Here is a 17,738-nt window from a genome sequence, read left to right on the forward strand (position 1 = left end):
GTGTAACAATCTTTAGGTGACCATTAAAAGCTTGCCTAAAGTAGAGCAGCCCTAAGTTTTCTTACAGGCTGAAGTGCTCCTGGCAGCTCTGGGATTCAGAGGAACACAAAGGTGGCATGCAGCAATCTTCCCTCACCCCTTCCGGTGTTCAGATCAGAGCTCTGGCACACTTGAGGATCTGGGCATGACTAATCACAGGGCCAGTTTGCTGGCTTGATCACCACCTACTTTGTTGTGCACAGAGGCAGGGGAGATGTTGGAAATAATTGTAACTAGGGCTGTCAAGCGATTAACAAAAATAATTATGATTAATTGCACAATTAAAAAAGTAATTGCTATTAATCGTGCAATTAATCAAACTATTAAACAATAATAGAATACAATTTATTTAAATATTTTTGGATGTTTTCTATATTTTCAAATATATTGATTTCAATTATAACACAGAATACAAAGTTTACAGTGCTCACTTTCTATTTATTTTTATTACAAATATTTGCACTGTAAAAATCAAAAGAAATAGTATTATTCAATTCACCTAATACAATTACTGTAGTGCAATCTCTTTATCATGAAAGTTGAACTTCCAAATGTAGAATTATGTACAAAAAAAACTGCATTCAAAAATAAAACAATGTAAAACTTTGGAGCCTACAAGTCCACTCAGTCCTATTTCGTATTTGGCCAATCGTTCAGACAAACAAGTTTGTTTACATTTGCAAGAGATAATGCTGCCTGCTTCTTGGTCACAAGGTCACCTGAAAGTGAAAACAGGTGTTCTCGTAGCTCTGTTGTAGCTGGCGTTGCAAGATATTTACATGCCAGATGCGCTAAAGATTCATATGTCCCTTCATGCTTCAACCACCATTCCAGAGGATGTGTCCATCCGGATGATGGGTTCTGCTCGATAACAATACAAAGTAGTGCGGACCGACACATGTTCATTTTCATCATCTGAGTCAGATGCCAGAAGAAGGTTGATTTTCTTTTTTTTTGTGGTTTGGGTTCTGTAGTTTCCGCATTGGAGTGTTGCTCTTTTAAGACTTCTGAAAGCGTGCTCCACACCTCATCCCTCTCAGATTTTGGAAGGCACTTCTGATTCTTAAACCTTGGGTCAAGTGCTGTAGCTATTTTTTAGACATCTCACATTGGTATCTTCTTTGCGTTTTGTCAAATCTGCTGTGAAAGTGTTCTTAAAATGACCAACATGTGCTGGGTCATCATCTGAGACTGCTATAACATGAAATATGTGGCAGAATGCGGGTAAAACAGAGCAGGGAACATACAGTTCTCCCCCAAGGAGTTCAGTGACAAATTTAATTAACACATTATTTTTTTAATGAGTGTCATCAGCATGGAAGCATGTCCTCTGGAATGGTGGCTGAAGCATGAAGGGGCATACGAATTTTAGCATATCTTGCATGTAAATACCTTGCAATGCCGGCTACAAAAGTGCCATGCAAATGCCTGTTCTCACTTTCTGGTGACACTGTACATAAGAAGAGGCCAGCATTACCTCCTGTAAATGTAAACAAACTTGTTTATCTTAGCGATTGGCTGAACAAGAAATAGGACTGAGTAGACTTGTAGGCGCTGAAGTTTTACATTATTTTGTTTTTGAGTGCAGTTATGTAACACAAAAAATCTACATTTGTAAGTTGCACTTTCATGATAAAGAGATTGCTCTACATCAGTGGCTCTCAAAGCCAGTCTGCAGCTTGTTCAGGGAAAGCCCCTGGTGGGCCGGGCCAGTTTGTTTACCTGCCACATCTGCAGGTTCGGCCGATTGCAGATCCCACTGGCCAGGCCAATGGGGGCTGCAGGAAGCAGTGCGGGCCGAGGGATGTGCTGGCCACCCTTCCCGCAGCCCCCATTGGCCTGGAGCGGCGAACCGCGGTGAGTGGGAGCCGCGCTCAGCCGAACCTGCAGACGCAGCAGGTAAACAAACTGTCCCGGCCCACCAGGGGCTTTCCCTGAACAAGTGGCGGACCAGCTTTGAGAACCATTGCTCTACAGTACTTGTATAAGGTGAATTGAAAAATACTATTTCTTTTGTTTATCATTTTCACAGTGCAAATATTTGTAATAAAAAATAATAATATAAAGAGAGCAGTGTACACTTGGTATTCTGTGTTGTAATTCAAATCAATATATTTGAAAATGTAGAAAAACATCCAAAAATATTTAATAAATTTCAATTGCTATTTTGTTGTTTAACAATGCAATTGAAACTCCAGTTAATCATGATTAATTTTTTTAATCGCAATTAATTTTTGAGGTAATTGCATGAGTTAACTGTGATTAATTGACAGTCCTAATTGTAACCCATACTATAGTTTCTGTTGCAGGGTGGAGGGGAAAGGAGGCACCCAGAGAGTGGGAAGGGGAACAGAGGTAGTGTCAACAGACAGAGAGGAGCTAAAGGATAGGGACACTGAGAGAGGGTTGAGGGGAAAATAAGTGCATCAGGCAGAGGGGAAGACACCAGGGGGAAGGAGAATGGGTTAGAGGAGGACATACCAGGGGAAGTCTCATGATCAGTGGGGCATGAGAAGTTTTCTATTTCTCCTTTGATCTGTGTTGCTCACATAGTTGTGCAAATGAAACCATACAGAAGCCTACAACTCTGCAATAGTATCTAAATGTAGCACCTTCCTCGGGCACTTGTAATCCCCAATAGAGATCCCCTTATTCCACTCTTGTTGGGAGCTCAGTGACCCAGTTTAGGACCAAAGAGCCCTGAGATTTTTGGCAGTCAGTGCCTCCACCTAGTGGCCACGTGCATGAACTAATAGACAACTGCTCCCCTCTGCTGGAGCCTTTCACTGCTGTATGTAGCTACACACTTCAGTGTGGATGCAGCCTGCTTTTCACTGTGCTGTGTGGCTTCGTGTACCCTATATGCTGCCACAAGTGTAGACGATGCCTGTGTGTGTGAGTTACATAAATTTTAACTCACATCTAAGTAACCAAGGAACTGTCCCACACAATGCTATTACTTTATAGATTTGATTGATCCAATGATTATTATAATTATAGGTACACCATAACATGAACATAACCCATAAAAAACCCTAACCACTAGAAAGCATGGGAAAGATCATTTAAGGTATTTTGAATAAGTATTCTTTTAACCTTTCAGTTCATGCATTTGGTTAATGACAATATCAATATGTAAACATTCACTTTGTATATTTATTACACATACAAAAATACATTAAAAGAACATTACTGAGAACATTATTAAACACTGAAAAATTAGGAGATGCTAGAATTAAGGTTGCTGCATCCTCATTCGGTGCACAAAGATGAACAGTGTTAATTAATGAGCAGCTGTTCAGTATTTTGTTTTCTACTTATTTTCCAGTGCGTGGCCCCAGGCCTTATTTACTATTCAAACCCTGCTCTGAAAACAGAATTACTAATTTCCTAATGGCATTTGCTATTACACTTATTGTTATAGTATCAGTATTTCACAAACATTAATGAATTTATGTTCACAGTGCTCCTGTTAGATGGGGGTGGGTGGGTATTATCCTCATTTTACAGATGAGGAACTGTGGCACAGAGAGATCAAGCTCAGAAATACCCACTAATCTGGGGTACTCAATTAGAGACACCTAGGTCCTGATTTTTCAGAGTACTTAGCATTATATAGCACTTTATATTTTCAAAGCACAGCTCCCATTGACTTCAGGTGTAGCTGGGAGTTGTCAGATTGAAAGGCAAGACAATTTGTGAATTTGCCATGCATGGTGCCAGTTAGATTTTAAAGCGGAACTCTAACAAACTAGGGTTACCAATATATAATGGAATCAAATGGGATAATCCTTTTTCACTGAGTCCAGGGAGCGTTGGCTTACTAGTTGAACGTTGGGTTCTTGGAAGGTCAGATTTTAACTTGAACAGTATTTCTCAGATCAGGACACTTAGTTATTCTTTACCAACCAACACTGTATTAATTCATCCAGAACAAACAGTCCTCTACACAAATGTAGACTAAACCAGTTGTGTGTATTATACACACAATACATTCTCACAAATGATTATTACAGACTAAAGTTGAGGTTCAGCAGTTATGTCCAAGAACAAGGCAAATTACCAAGATTTCTTATTACATTTACTTATGATAATCAATTCTCAGTTCTTTAGTACTAACATTTATCATACTTTCAAGGATGTACTTATCTTTAAGACACTTTGAAGAGTGGGATTAGTAAATTTGAATGGATTGGTCCAAAAGGGACAGGTTTAGAATATTAAAAGCTATTGCTTAAAGTAATTGTTTTCAATCTCTCTTAGGCCATTTTGTTTGGACTTATAAAGGAGTTAGAATCTAAAATATGGTTACTTGAGGTCTCACTAGAGTATAGACTCAGCAAGATAAGTACGATTCTTTATGTCAAAGAACAGAAAGGGAAATACAATCCTTGAAATGAAATCTCACCACTTCTTGTTACCCTCTTAACCCTGGGATGGGGGAGAGTTCTTTCCATGCATCTGGGACGGGCTTTGGCCGGTTGTACTTAGGATTCTGCACTTTCTTGTGCTGGGTTCAGTCAGTTCTCCTCATCACATGGTGTCTTCATTTTATATACCCTAGTTTCACAGCTCGTAGGAGGGAGCCAACCACATATTCCTATTGGACCCATGCCAAGTGAGTGCTTAGTTTTAGCTCTTTCCATTTCTTTGCTGCTTCCATTGGTATCCAGTAGATGGCATTTGTGTATAACAAATTTCTTTAATCCTTTTCTTATGAGCAGCTTTTAAAATTTGGTTCATTTCAAAGATTGAATATCATTATTAGCTCCTACTATCAACTGGGATTTCCCCTTTTATCTCTTAATATCCCAAAGTTATACCCTGGTTTATATCTTTTAACATTTATTCTTCCTTGTGCTAGACAATTCCTATTACTTCTAGAGTGCAACAATTATTTACAATGAAAGCAAACAAAATCAATATAATCTTCTAAATTTGGAGGACATATTCTATATATTCTTTAATTATATATAAGCATTTCACAGTATTTAGAATTTACAACAGAACAAGAGATGTTTTCCACATACAGAAGTATGTAGAGCTGACTCACAAGGCAAACAAAATTGCAGTTTTTAATCTGGGATGAAAGACAGTTTATCTCTGGTGCATTTGATTTACAAAGAAAAAAATGTATCTATATGTGGTGCGGTATAGTCAACAGCTGCCCCAGTTTTCAAGTCCTTGCTCCAGAGCATGGGAACATAAGAGCTTCTCAATGAAAAGGTCACCAGAATTTTTTAACATGGGCAAAAAAAGCTGCATTTTTCCCTAGCCTCACTCTCCAAACCAGCTGAACTGTTTTGGCTGAAATTTTCCAAAGAAATTCAGCCTGAGTCAGACACTCAGAATGGAAAATTTCATTCCAAACAGTTAAAGTTTGACAGAATTATAAGCAACTAAAAACAGGGTCTTTTAAAGGGAAGCATTGGACAACTTTAATTATAGGTGGCGCTGCCAGCTCCTCCTAAAATAATCTCTGGTTTCGTTTTCCTTTTCTTTTCTGGTTGTAATACAAGGTGATGGTTTTTGACATAAAAGGCCCTAAATTGTTTGGTAACCATCAGTTACCTCTCCCCCATATTAACACAGCAATTAAGATCAGCTGATATGTTTGAGCTAGCTGGTTAATGGGTTGAACAGGAGGAGGTTGCTGGGAAGGTGGAGTTCTTGATTCTCTTTTTCTCCTCTCTTGGTTTGATAGAACTTGGGTCTGTTGATCTTCAGTGATTGCTTATCTGTTTTTCCAGGATTTTAAGGAGAGGATGATTGGAAGTGTGTAAATGGGGACAAATGCTCAGTCCTTCTCTTTTTGCATGGGTGGGGAATTTTTTAATCAGTTACTGTAGCTGTCTATAATTTTTGAAATAAAACTAGACAACATGCACCTATAAGCTAGGATAGGGGCTTTTTTAAAATCTAAATAATAGAAGATTATTAAGCAAAATAATTACCAGAAAAACCTGACTGTTCCTGTCTTTTTAAACTATCCCATTCTATGAGTGCCCTGGGATGATTCAATTAAGCAATGGTACTTACATTTAAAACACATTTTTAAAAATACTATTGAACAGATCACATAATTCATCTTAATAAGAGGTTATAGGTTATATATTTCAGCTTCATTTAAAAATGTATTGGATAATTTTATGACAAATAATAATTATACATCCTGGTGTATGATCACATTTCATGCTTCAGGGCTTCAGCTAGTTGCTTCGGGATCAGGGAAGAATTTTTATCATTAATATACAGTATTTTGCATCTAACTAGAAGTATTTTGATCTTGTTTTGTTTTGTCTTTCTTTAAACCATTAAGTATAAGCCATGCTTAGATAATGGAATAGATGAACCAGTAGTCTGATCCAGTAGTGCAGCTAAGGACAGCAAGTCCTTACTTTTTATTTATTCTGGCAAAAGACTCATTGAGGTCAGTGGAGCTGCTCCTTACTTATACTGATATATATAAGGGTAGAATTTGGCCCTAAACTGTTTGCAAAAGGATCCTGTATGATAGGATGTAGGTTAATGAAGGATTTGGAAAAGTTTTGTGAGGTTGATCCCTGAGGTGCTCTGCATGTTACACCATTCGTGAGGTAGCAAATCCATGCCTGCACATATAAAAATGATGTGGCTGTTAGCTAAGCTGCATGTGCAGAATAGGGGAAGGAACCGAGAATGTTTGACTCCAGTAACACAGAGACTGGTTGTCATTATTAGTAGGTGTTTTACACAGTCCAACCACTAGTAGGTAGTGGTGCACATAGTAGCCAATAGATTACAGTTCAGCAATTCATATATGTGGTTTTTTTCCTCTTTAAATCCACATTTTTCTTCTTCTTTTTTTTAGGAAAATTAATAAATCAAAAGAAAGCTGTGAGCAAGTTTGGATCTTTTTCAGCCACTTTGGAAAATGGAATCCAGCTATCCTTGAGCTACTATGGAGCTACAGGAAAAGCAGCAGGTAAAAGCAACAGACAGAAGAGGATATTTGAGAGCCCACAGTGGGAGCCCTTATTTCTTTCATACACCCCTTAGCTCAATAATCTGTTGCATCCAGCCCTAACTTTTTTAACTCAGTGGGTCATTTTCACCAGGATTTGAGCTGAGGTGACATTGTCAAATATATTTTATTATTCAAATTTCAAAATGAAAGGAGATCTCTGCACTTTTTTACTTATGTGAAAACAGGCCAGTGTAGTAAGAAAGTCCCAAGTATTTTTATTAACTAGCGTAGCAAAACCTTAAAATTAGTTTGAGCCAAAGAAAATGTGATTTGCCAAGGAATCTTCTTGGTTTTCCAAGAAATATTTTTGTTAATTTACATAGGTGATTATGGAAATTCTCATTTTGTGTCAGGCCATGTGTACACATCATGAGGAATTTCTGTCAGACTTTCAGTAAATATATTCACCAACTGGAAGCAATTGCTTCATAACCCATAAAGAAAACACCAAGAGCTAATAAAATCTTTTTGGTTCTGCTACATTTAAGAAGTCACTGAAAATGTCATACATCTGAAAGTGAAACCCTCCTCTGATTGGAAAATAATTTCAGCATTTTTCATCCCTTAAACTATGAAAACATTTAATCAGATGTTTCTCCATGTGGGTTTTGGTAAGCCATTTGTCTGACTGTACATTCAGTTTCAGTTCTTCCGAGACATTTTTCCCATGAATTGCTAAAAATGTACTTCTTATCTTGTGCTAAAATAGTATCCATACTGTAGTGGACTATGAAAACTCACATTACATCTTTAAAAAACAGAGAAGCATCTTATTAAATAATTAAATATTATTTTGTATACACGGTGGTAATTTTGATTGTGTTACAGCAGCCATTCCCAACCATAGGTCGGCATGCCATTTCTGGTGTTCAGCCTTCTGCGACAAATACTCTAAGTTCCCCACTCTACCTCAATGATAAGCCTCCCTGCTGAGTCTCAATAAGCCACTGTTGTCTGCCTTCCTTTCATCAGTGGAACTTGGGCTGACCAATATCCCAGTCTAACAATCACAAGAGCATCCCAAGCTCTATCCATATCAGGATAGAGTATGCACAGCAGAATATTGTAATGGGAGGTAGGGCACTGGAAAACACATTTGGTCATTAGCCTGGCTCATCTGATACTTTAGCCTAGTACACTGGTATGGTTGCTCCAAAGGTTGAGAACTACTATTTTCTTGCCTAATCATGTTCCCACTGAAGTTAGTAAGAGTTTTACCATTGACCTCAATAGCAGCAGGATCAGGTCCTTACATAGTGTGTGGTTAGGGATGCAGAAAAGACAAAGGTGAAGTTGAAGAGGCTGTTCTTTAACACATGACTCAGAACTATGAATTGTCTGGAAGTGAGGAGTCTTCCCAAACCCCCTTTTCTTCCCTTCAAACAACCCGCCACCCCCAACACCTCATCATCAGAAGCAAGTTCCCCATAGACCAGGACACACCAACTCAAAGTGGCACCAGATTCTGCCAGAACAACAGACCTACAGACATATCTCCACTGCTACAATGAGCAATATCCCCCACAACACACCTTTCAAGATCAATGGGTCCTACACATGCCTATCACAACATGTGTTATACCTCACCCAGTGCGCTAAATGCCCCCAAAACAACTATGTGAGTGAAACCAGACCCCCACCCTCTCTTACTTTCACTGTGGTCTGCATCCAAGCCCCCAGCATAGCGAATTCATTTCAGTTGAGGATGACCTCCTCAATCAGGACAGCTAAGCACAGTTCTGCTCCCTTTACTCATAAAATAAAGATAACATTTCACTACCCCTGCATTCAGTACTAAAGTGATTTGCAACCCAACACCAGCCAAAGTTGATCACTTTGGGCAACACAGTTCTGTCTGCTGGATACCTATTCAGAGTAGGTGTGCTCATGTAAATACAGTCTGTACCTGAAGTCTTTTCCCCTCCCCAGCTACTGTCAGGGGAGAGCTCATTCAGACCCTGCTTACACAGATATTGTGGCAAACGCTATCATCTTTGCTGCCAACAGCCAAGAGGACCAAGTGGAGATACCACATTCCCTTCTGTGAAATTGAACATTTCTACACACATCCTTTCCTGGGTTCCTTGGTTGTTTCAGCAGTAAATAAAAAGGAGCATCAAGGACAGCCTTTGAATCTTAAATTTCTATAAGATTCACTCTAGCTCAACCAGACATAATGGACTTGATGCAGAAATTATTAGGCCTGTGTTTTGCAGGAGATTAGACTAGAAAATCCTAATGGTCCATTTTTTCCTTAAAATATACAAATCTATGATCACATACTATTCTTTTGCCTTGCCTATTAGACAAATTGAACCCTATTCACTGAATGAGGCAGCTGTTCAGTATTTGCTCATCATATATGTAGCCCCATGTCTCATGTATTTCACACCTTTCAAAGCATGAACTGAATGAGTAAGAAGTCCTGTGAATCCCTGCTTTATTTACTACACACTATCTACCATCTGCACTGAAAAGGACCAGGATCCCCTTTGCCCTAGTTTTATTAACTACACTGCTCTGCACTGTCCAACCTGCACAATTAATAAGTCAGTGGTCCTGCATAAAATATAGTGTGTGGTGATGTAATTAAATACTGTATTATAATGCATATGCACAAGGGAGCAGAGTTAAGGTTGCACAACAAATATTAAAATTGTTAAATAGAAAATTCCACTCCATTTCGATTCCCATATATGTGCAGTGTGAGTAGAACATTAGCGGATTATTAGTTTATCATATAGCCAAAAGTGGTGTATGTGCAAAATAGGTTTTGGAACCACTATAACTCAGCCAAATCAAAAATGATTGTTGTGAAGCCACCTAAAGACACATCTGTGAGGGTTGTGTTTCTACAAGCTCCTATTATGCAGCTAGAGCAGTTTAAAAAAATAAATAAATAAAAGCCTAACCCTGGCCATTTTCTGAGGACTGGTTCTTTGTGTTGTTGTATTACAATGTAAATCAGACCTTTCCATAAAAAGTGTTGGTCAAGACATTGGGATTCAAGTGTTGCTTCATCTGAGATAAGTTATCCATAAAAAGACTAGCATGAAGATTACTTGAATTATCTGGGTGAGAAAAACTCCCCAAATACATGCTCCGTATATGTGGCTGTAGGGTTTACAACAGGAATAGATATTCAATTTTTTTTGTATTATGCTGTTGCAAAAAAGGCAAATGTCATTCTGGGATGTATTAAGAGGACACAGGAGTGTCATATATAGGACATGGGTGGTAATTGTTCCACTCTAGTTGATGCTTGTGAGGTCTCTGCTGGAGCACCGAAACCAGTTTTGTGCACCGCATTTTAAGAAAGATGTGGGCAAATTGAAGAGAGGAGGAGAGCAACAAAAATGATAAGAGGTTTAGAAAACCTGATCTATGAGGAAATGTTGAAAGACTTGAGCATGTTTAGTCTATAGAGAAGAAAGCTGAAGGGGACTTGATAACAGTCTTCAAATATATAAAAGGGTGTTATAAAGAGAAGTGTGATCAGTTGTTCTTCATATTTATTGAAGGTAGGACAAGAAGTAATGGGTTTAATCCGGAACAAAGATAATTTAGGATTGATATTAGGAAAAACTTTCTAACTATAAAGATAGTGAAGCATTGGAACAGGTTACCTAGGGAGGTTGTGGAATCCCCATCACTGGAGGTTTTTAAGACCAGGTTAGCCGAACACTTGTCAGGGAAGGTCTAGTTATGTTAATCCTACCTCAGCACAGGTGGATGGACTAGATGAACTCTTGAGGTCCCTTCCAGTCCTACATTTCTATGATTCTATTAAATCTATCAGGTGTTTTTAAGTAAAAAGGACAGACCATCAGAACAGATCCTTTGCCATGGCAGAATAAAAGCATTACAACTCCAAACTACTGGAGTTAATGGTCAGTCCATGGTGAAGTGTAACAACATCTATATTTTCCCGGATACTAGATTCAGAACATGTCCAGCTATATGAATATTTCTTGGGTGAAGGAAAGTGGAAAGATTGTCTTTCTCATACATGATAGACTCCGACCTAGAGATATCTCAGAAGCTATGGAACACACTAGTCTTAACCCTCTCTATGGCTAGAGTAGGCCATAGAAGGTGTTTGCATTTGTTGTCATGCACCCAGCCCCTGGACTGAGGTCTCTGGGGGTTTTGTCTTTTAAAAGGTAAAACTTGGTAACTGAAGTTTTGTCAAACAAAGCCTGATACGTGCATGTATGTGGCTTCAGTCTATTGCATAAAAATGTTGCTTTTTCTCTCCCCTCTCCCCCTCCGCAGATGATACAGACCCTAACTTAGCAACAATTCTGAATATCCCCTCCGTACATATTCCAACTGTTGCTCCCACTCCTGTTGCTGCTTCCACTTCTTCAGGAAAAAGCAACAAGTCACTGAAACAAAAATCAGCAAAATCTCTGCAGTCTGCCAAAGGAAGCCATGTCAAGTTAATCACTCCACCACCGGAAGAGTCTCCAAAGCAAGAAGAGAAAAAGGTGAGAGAATATTCCCCAATAAATACTAAATTTACCCCCTAGTGTAATCATAAGTCACAAATAGGTCTAAATTGGTAGAATGACTCAGCAGAAAAGACAGGTGCAGTCAGCAAGGTTATTTTTTTCAAATGTCAGTGTTTAAAACAAAGTGAAATCAATTAACTTGATCAGAAATGTTAGCTGAGCCTAGTCACGATCTGAGACCACAGGGAAAGATAACTGTTTGTAATGTCTGCTATGATCTCAGAGGCTTGGCCATTTATTGACAACATAATTAGAGTTGGTTAAAAACAAAGGAAAAATATAGTAAAGATTATTCTAAATTTTCTCAGAATTTCAAAATTCAAAAATCTTCTATCAGCTCTATAATTGGTTTAAAAATGGGGGGAAATGTTCACAATTTTTTTTCAAATGTCTACCTGTAACCATAAATTGGTTGACAGAGTGGGCATCTGTCAGTCTAGTATGCATTCTCCTTATGTGACAAAGTGAGGCCATACGGCTGCAAGAGGGTGTGGGAAGGCAGATATGTTAGCCCTAGAATGTTACAGGCCCTCTTTCCTATAAGCTGAGAAGGGGTTACCTCAGGTCAATTGGGAAGACCTGGATCCAGTTAAAGGCTGCCTGAGATCTTTTAAAACCTCTCCTCCAGTGAGAGAAAGGGAGGGAGAAAGAGACAAGCTGCTACCAGGCCAGTGACAGCAGGGAAGTAAGCTTCTCCAGGAAGGGAGACTGCACTCCTCTCTCCATAGGGGAAGCAGACAAGCCTGAGTGCCTGCTAGGGGAAGGACTGAGACCCCGGGGCAGACTACAGGGCGACACCCAGCCCCAGCGGGGAGGCAGGGAAAAGTATCACCCTTTGTTTTTGTGTTTATGGTACTATTTCCCTTTTGTTTGGTGGAGAATCACCTATAGGCCTACCCTGAGGCCTACCCAGGAAACACGGCCAAAGGAACACAGAAGTGGGGAGGACAAACGCTGCCCAGAGTGGGGTGGGGCCTCTCCCTCAATGTGAGAGGACCATGCACACTTGTGGTAACCAAGCTGAGATTTTCCCCAGATACCTTAGTCAAACACACACTGGTTTGGATTAAAACATAAAATAAGTTTAACTACAGAAAGATAGATTTTAAGTGATTATAAGTGATAGCAAACAGATCAAAGCAGATTACCTAGTAAATAAACAAAATGCAAACTGAGGTTAACATATTAGATAGGTAGGATATGAAGTAGCAAATTCTCACCCCGAATGATAAACAGGCTGGCATATACTTAAGGCACAAGCTTTTTTTCATACACAGGCTAGAAATCTCTTTAGCCTGGGACCATCACTTCCCCCAATTCAGTCTTTGTTCCTCAGGTGTTTCCAGGTGTGTCATACCTCAGAACGATCATGATGTCATTTCCCCCTTTTATATCTTCTTCCCACTTGCTGGAAAGCTCTTTTGCAGTGATCTGGGTCAAACAGTTCCCATTGTGTAGTGCTATCTCTAAGAGGTTTCTATTGTACACAGTTCCTAGAGTAATCCTTGTGCTTGTGTGCATTTCTTCAATGAGCCATTAATATAGTTTGGCCTTTTAACTGTTGTACCTGAAAGACTGCTTGTGGGTGTTTTCAATGTCACAACATGTTTCAGTAACACATACATAGCCAAACTTCATAACTTCACATATGATGATAGCACATACAATCCAATGCGATATTAATGTCTAGCAGATCAAGACTTTTAGAATGATAGTTCACAAGGCATACTTTGTGCAAAACATGTCCTAATTACATGACAGTGGTGAATAAGGGGGTGAAAGGGTGTCATAATGGCCTCAGGGTCATCTTCTGACAGAAGGAGCACATTCTTGGACTACAGAGCTATCTGTCCTGTCCCCTCCATGATCTACACACCATGATCATCTGTTGGTCTTGTTACTATAGCCACTCCACCAATCCCTTCAGCTGTTGGTGTTGCTGCTACTATATGGAGTGCTGCAGCTAGAATTGTTGATGGTACTCTACCATCCATTTCACCATGTTCTGCTTCATATTATTGTTTTACTCACAGTTTCTATGTGGGTCTGAAATCCGACAACCTCTGACACCTTGTGTAAACTGGTGGAATAAGCCATCAAAAGAAAAGAGTTATCCATAACTTTTCCTCAGTCAGTATTGTCGGGCTCAACGGGGAATGATCAATGGCTCGATGTCTAGTGGGGCAGCCAGTATCAAGCCGAGTGCCCCAGGGGTCAGTCCTGGGGCCGGTTTTGTTCAGCATCTTTATTAATGATCTGGATGATGGAGGGATAGGGTTCAGAGTGACCTAGACAAATTGGAGGATTGGGCCAAATTCAATCAGATGAGGTTCAACAAGGACAGGTGCAGAGTCCTGCACTTAGGATGGAAGAATCCCATGCACGGCTACAGGCTGGGGACCAACTGGCTAAGCAGCAGTTCTGCAGAAAAGGACCTGGGGATTACAGTGGATGAGAAGCTGGATATGAGTCAGCAGTATGCCCTTGTTGCCAAGAAGGCCAACAGCATATTGGGCTGCATTAGTAGGAGCATTGCCAGCAGAGAGAGGGAAGTGATTATTCCCCTCTATTCAGCACTGGTGAGGCCACATCTGGAGTACTGCGTCCAATTTTGGTCCCCCCCACTACAGAATGAATGTGGAAAATTGGACACAGTCCAGCGGAGGGCAACAAAAATGATCAGGTGGCTGGGGCACAAGGCTTACAAGGAGAAGCTCAGGGAACTGGGCTTGTTTAGTCTGCAGAAGAGAAGAGTAATGGGGATTTGATAGCAGCCTTCAACTACCTGAAGAGGGAAGAGGATGGAGCTCGGCTGTTCTCAGTGGCAGATGACAGAACAAGGAGCAATGCTCTCAAGTTGCAGTGGGGGAGGTCTAGGTTGGATATTAGGAAAAACTATTTCACTAGGAGGGTGATGAAGCACTGGAATGGGTTACCAAGAGAGGTGGTGGACTCTCCATCCTTAGAGATTTATGGCCCAGCTTGACAAAGCCCTGACTGGGATGTTGAAGTTGGTGTTGGTCGTGCTTTGAGCAGGGGGTTGGACTAGATGACCTCCTGAGGTCTCTTCCAACCCCAATCTTCTATCATTCTATGTATAACAATACATTTAAAATAATTTAATATAGATAAAAGAAACAAACTTTCTCCAACTTAAATTTCTGTGGGACTCACAGGTGCTGAATTTTTTTTCCTGGGGGGGTGCTCCAACCCCGCTCTACCCCGAGGCCCTGCTCCCACTCCACCTCTTTCCCTAAGGCCCTGCCTTTGGTCTGCCTCTTCCTGCCCCTGCTATGCCCCTGTGATGGGTTGGGTCACAGAGACCCCCTTGGGACTGCCACCTGATGTGCTGAGACTATCTCTGAGCCCATTTTCCCTGGCAGCTTGGGACTTCAGAAACCTGCCTTGTTGAGCCAGATACGCCAGTCTGCTCCAACACAGACCCAGGGTCTGAACCACGCACCTCAAAGCTGCAAACTTAACTGAAAAAAGTTTAAGAAGTGCTCCTGTCTCTAGCACCCAGACACCCAGCTCCCCCAATAGGATCCAAACCACAAATAAATCCGTTTCACTCCATATAAAGCGTATACAGGGTAAACTCATAAATTGTTCGCCCTCTATAACAATGATAGAGAGATATACACAGCTGTTTGCTCCCCCAGGTATTAATTACTTGCTCTGGGTTAATTAATAAGCAAAAAGTGATTTTATTAAATATAAAAAGGAGGATTTAATTGGTTCAAAGTAATAACAGACAGAACACAGTAAGTTACCAAGCAAAATAAAACAAAAACACGCAAGTTTAAGCCTAATACATGTAAGAAACTGAATACAGGTAAATGTCACCCTTAGAGATGTTCCAATAAGCTTCTTTCACAGACTAGACTCCTTTCTAGCCTGGGCCCAATCCTTTCCCCAGTACAGTCCTTGTTCCAGCTCAGGTGGTAGCTAGGGGATTTCTCACGACCGCAGCCCCTTTTGTTCTGTTCCACCCCCTTTTATAGCTTTAGCACGAAGCAGGAATCTTTTGTCTCTCTGGGTCCCCACCCCTCCTTCTAACTGGAAAAACACCAGGTTTAAGATGGATTCCAGTACCAGGTGACATGGTCACATGTCCTGTGAGACCCCCAAGCCTTCATTCTTCCTGGCCTGGCCTCCAAACAGAGCCATTTACTGTCAATTGTCCTAGTTGATGGGAGCCATCAAGATTCTAAACCACCATTAATGGCCCACACTTTGCATACCTACAATAGGACTTCAGAGTTATATTTTATATTCTTAGTTTCAGATACAAGAATGATACATTTATACAAATAGGATGACCACACTGAGTAGATTATAAGCTTTGTAATGATACCTTACAAAAGACCTTTTGCATATTCCAGTTACATTAAATTCACATCCATTAGCATATTTTCATAAAATCATATGGAGTGCAATGTCACACCCCCTCTCCCAATGCCCACCCCGCCCGCCACTCACTCCTCTCCACCTCCCCCAAGCACTTCCCGCCAGCCACTCTCGGCTCCGCTGGCCACCCTGGGAACTGCCAAACAGCTGATTGGCAGCCAGCCCCAGGGCCGCAGAACCACTGTAGCAGGTTGGTGCTGAGCATCCCCCTATTTTTTTTCCATGGCTGCTTGAGCCCTGGAGCCTGCACAGAGTCAGCACCTATGGTGGGACTGATTATGGATTAAATTATAACTCAACATTAATAAGGTAGGTAGAAGAATCAGACCTTTAGATACTAGCTCTACCAGAGCATATAACAAAACTAAACTTTATAAAATGCTTTTTGAAATGTGTAATAAAACTAATCTGTTCTGTTCTCTAGGTAGAAATAGAACCATCAACACCTCAAACACAAGCGGTGCCAGATGTCCCTGTTTTCCAGACTTTGAATGCCTCTTGCTCCAACGGGCTGGTATTAACTTTCCTTGGTCAAAATTCTATAGGTTAGTTTTGTGAATCACTATGGAGACAGGAGTATTCTGCATAAAGTTAAAATCACAAAAGATTTTTTTTTTTATGTAGAGATGGATTTAAACACAGTTACAGGAAAGTTCTGACATCTAATATTGAAAACAATTCCCTAAACATTGTTATAGAAAACAACTGTATGAATTTCTTTCTGTGTAGCTGAGCAAGGCTCAGGGCAGTTCATGACCCACTTTCTGTGCCTGGCCTATTAGGCTACTGCAGTGATTCAGCTTGCCACAATTTTTGGACATTTGCACAACTGTTCAACTGCACATGGTAGACTGCAGTGGTACTTGGGTTGTTAGTAATCATAAGATTGAGATTTGGAGCAGTTTCATCTTCATTATGACTTGTAGTGTATATAAATGGCTAGAAGATGGATATTGGTGGTTCATAGAGCCTCAGCACAAAGGCTTATCATTATGGGAGAGAGTTTGATACCTCTGAGCCTGAGCCTGGCTAAACTTTATGAGTCATCCCTGAGCGAGAGAGAGTATGACGAGTCACCAGAGGCAATTGCCTGCAGGTCTTGTGATAGGCCCCACACCATTCTACCAAGATTCAGCCAATCCACAGGCAGGGACCCACTGAAGTCATCCCAAGATAGGGTTATAGGCTTTTAAGGAAAGCAGTCTGTCCAGTCTGCTCAATGTCCCTATTTGGCCGGCGCATTCCCATTCCCAGTAGATTCAACAGACTGCCATTGCTCCTGCTCCTGCTCCAGTCTGCTCTTCACATTGCTGCTGCTCCAGTCAGCCCTTGTGCCTGCTCCAGCTGGCCCTTGCTTCTGTTCCTGCACTACCTGTGCCTGTTTCCACACTATCTAGCTCCTGCTCCAGCCTGCATCTGCTACTGCCTCAGCCGACCTGCCCAGCAACTCTAACAAAGCAGGAGAACCTAGATTACTGGTCACATAACCCTGAATTACCAGAATAATCATATTTTACCTTCAGGCCTCCATCCCACTCCCATGTCAAAATATTTGTCTGTTCAAGGTATGTGAGGTCAGATTAGTTTAGCATTATATACAGTGCAGAGGGTAGAGCGACTCAATATTAGATGTCAAAACAAACAATGTTCGGTACAGGAGTTTCAATTGGCAGTACTAATCTCCTATAGGTGTGCAGCCTGTCTATACAATTGTCCACCACACTCAGTATACAATGAGCTCTACTGTCTGTGTCTAAGACTGACCCAAA

General features: G+C 40.7%; 1 protein-coding gene across 6 annotated transcripts in view; it reads left to right on the plus strand.

The window, feature by feature from the left end:
* The window catches only part of SPAG17 (sperm associated antigen 17), a 282,801-nt gene that overhangs the window by 190,580 nt on the left and 74,483 nt on the right, over positions 1-17,738 (plus strand). For 5 of the 6 annotated variants that reach the window (XM_045000967.1, XM_045000963.1, XM_045000962.1 and 2 more), the window contains 4 exons: positions 4,604-4,657; positions 6,890-7,003; positions 11,321-11,535; positions 16,394-16,514. In XM_045000967.1, the coding sequence (XP_044856902.1) occupies positions 4,604-4,657; positions 6,890-7,003; positions 11,321-11,535; positions 16,394-16,514 (504 nt within the window). The remainder of the gene's footprint in view (positions 1-4,603; positions 4,658-6,889; positions 7,004-11,320; positions 11,536-16,393; positions 16,515-17,738) is intronic. The other variant, XM_045000966.1, reaches the window with a different exon arrangement.

Source organism: Mauremys mutica, chromosome 1, assembly GCF_020497125.1.
Source record: "Mauremys mutica isolate MM-2020 ecotype Southern chromosome 1, ASM2049712v1, whole genome shotgun sequence".
Classification (NCBI taxonomy): Eukaryota; Metazoa; Chordata; order Testudines; family Geoemydidae; genus Mauremys; species Mauremys mutica.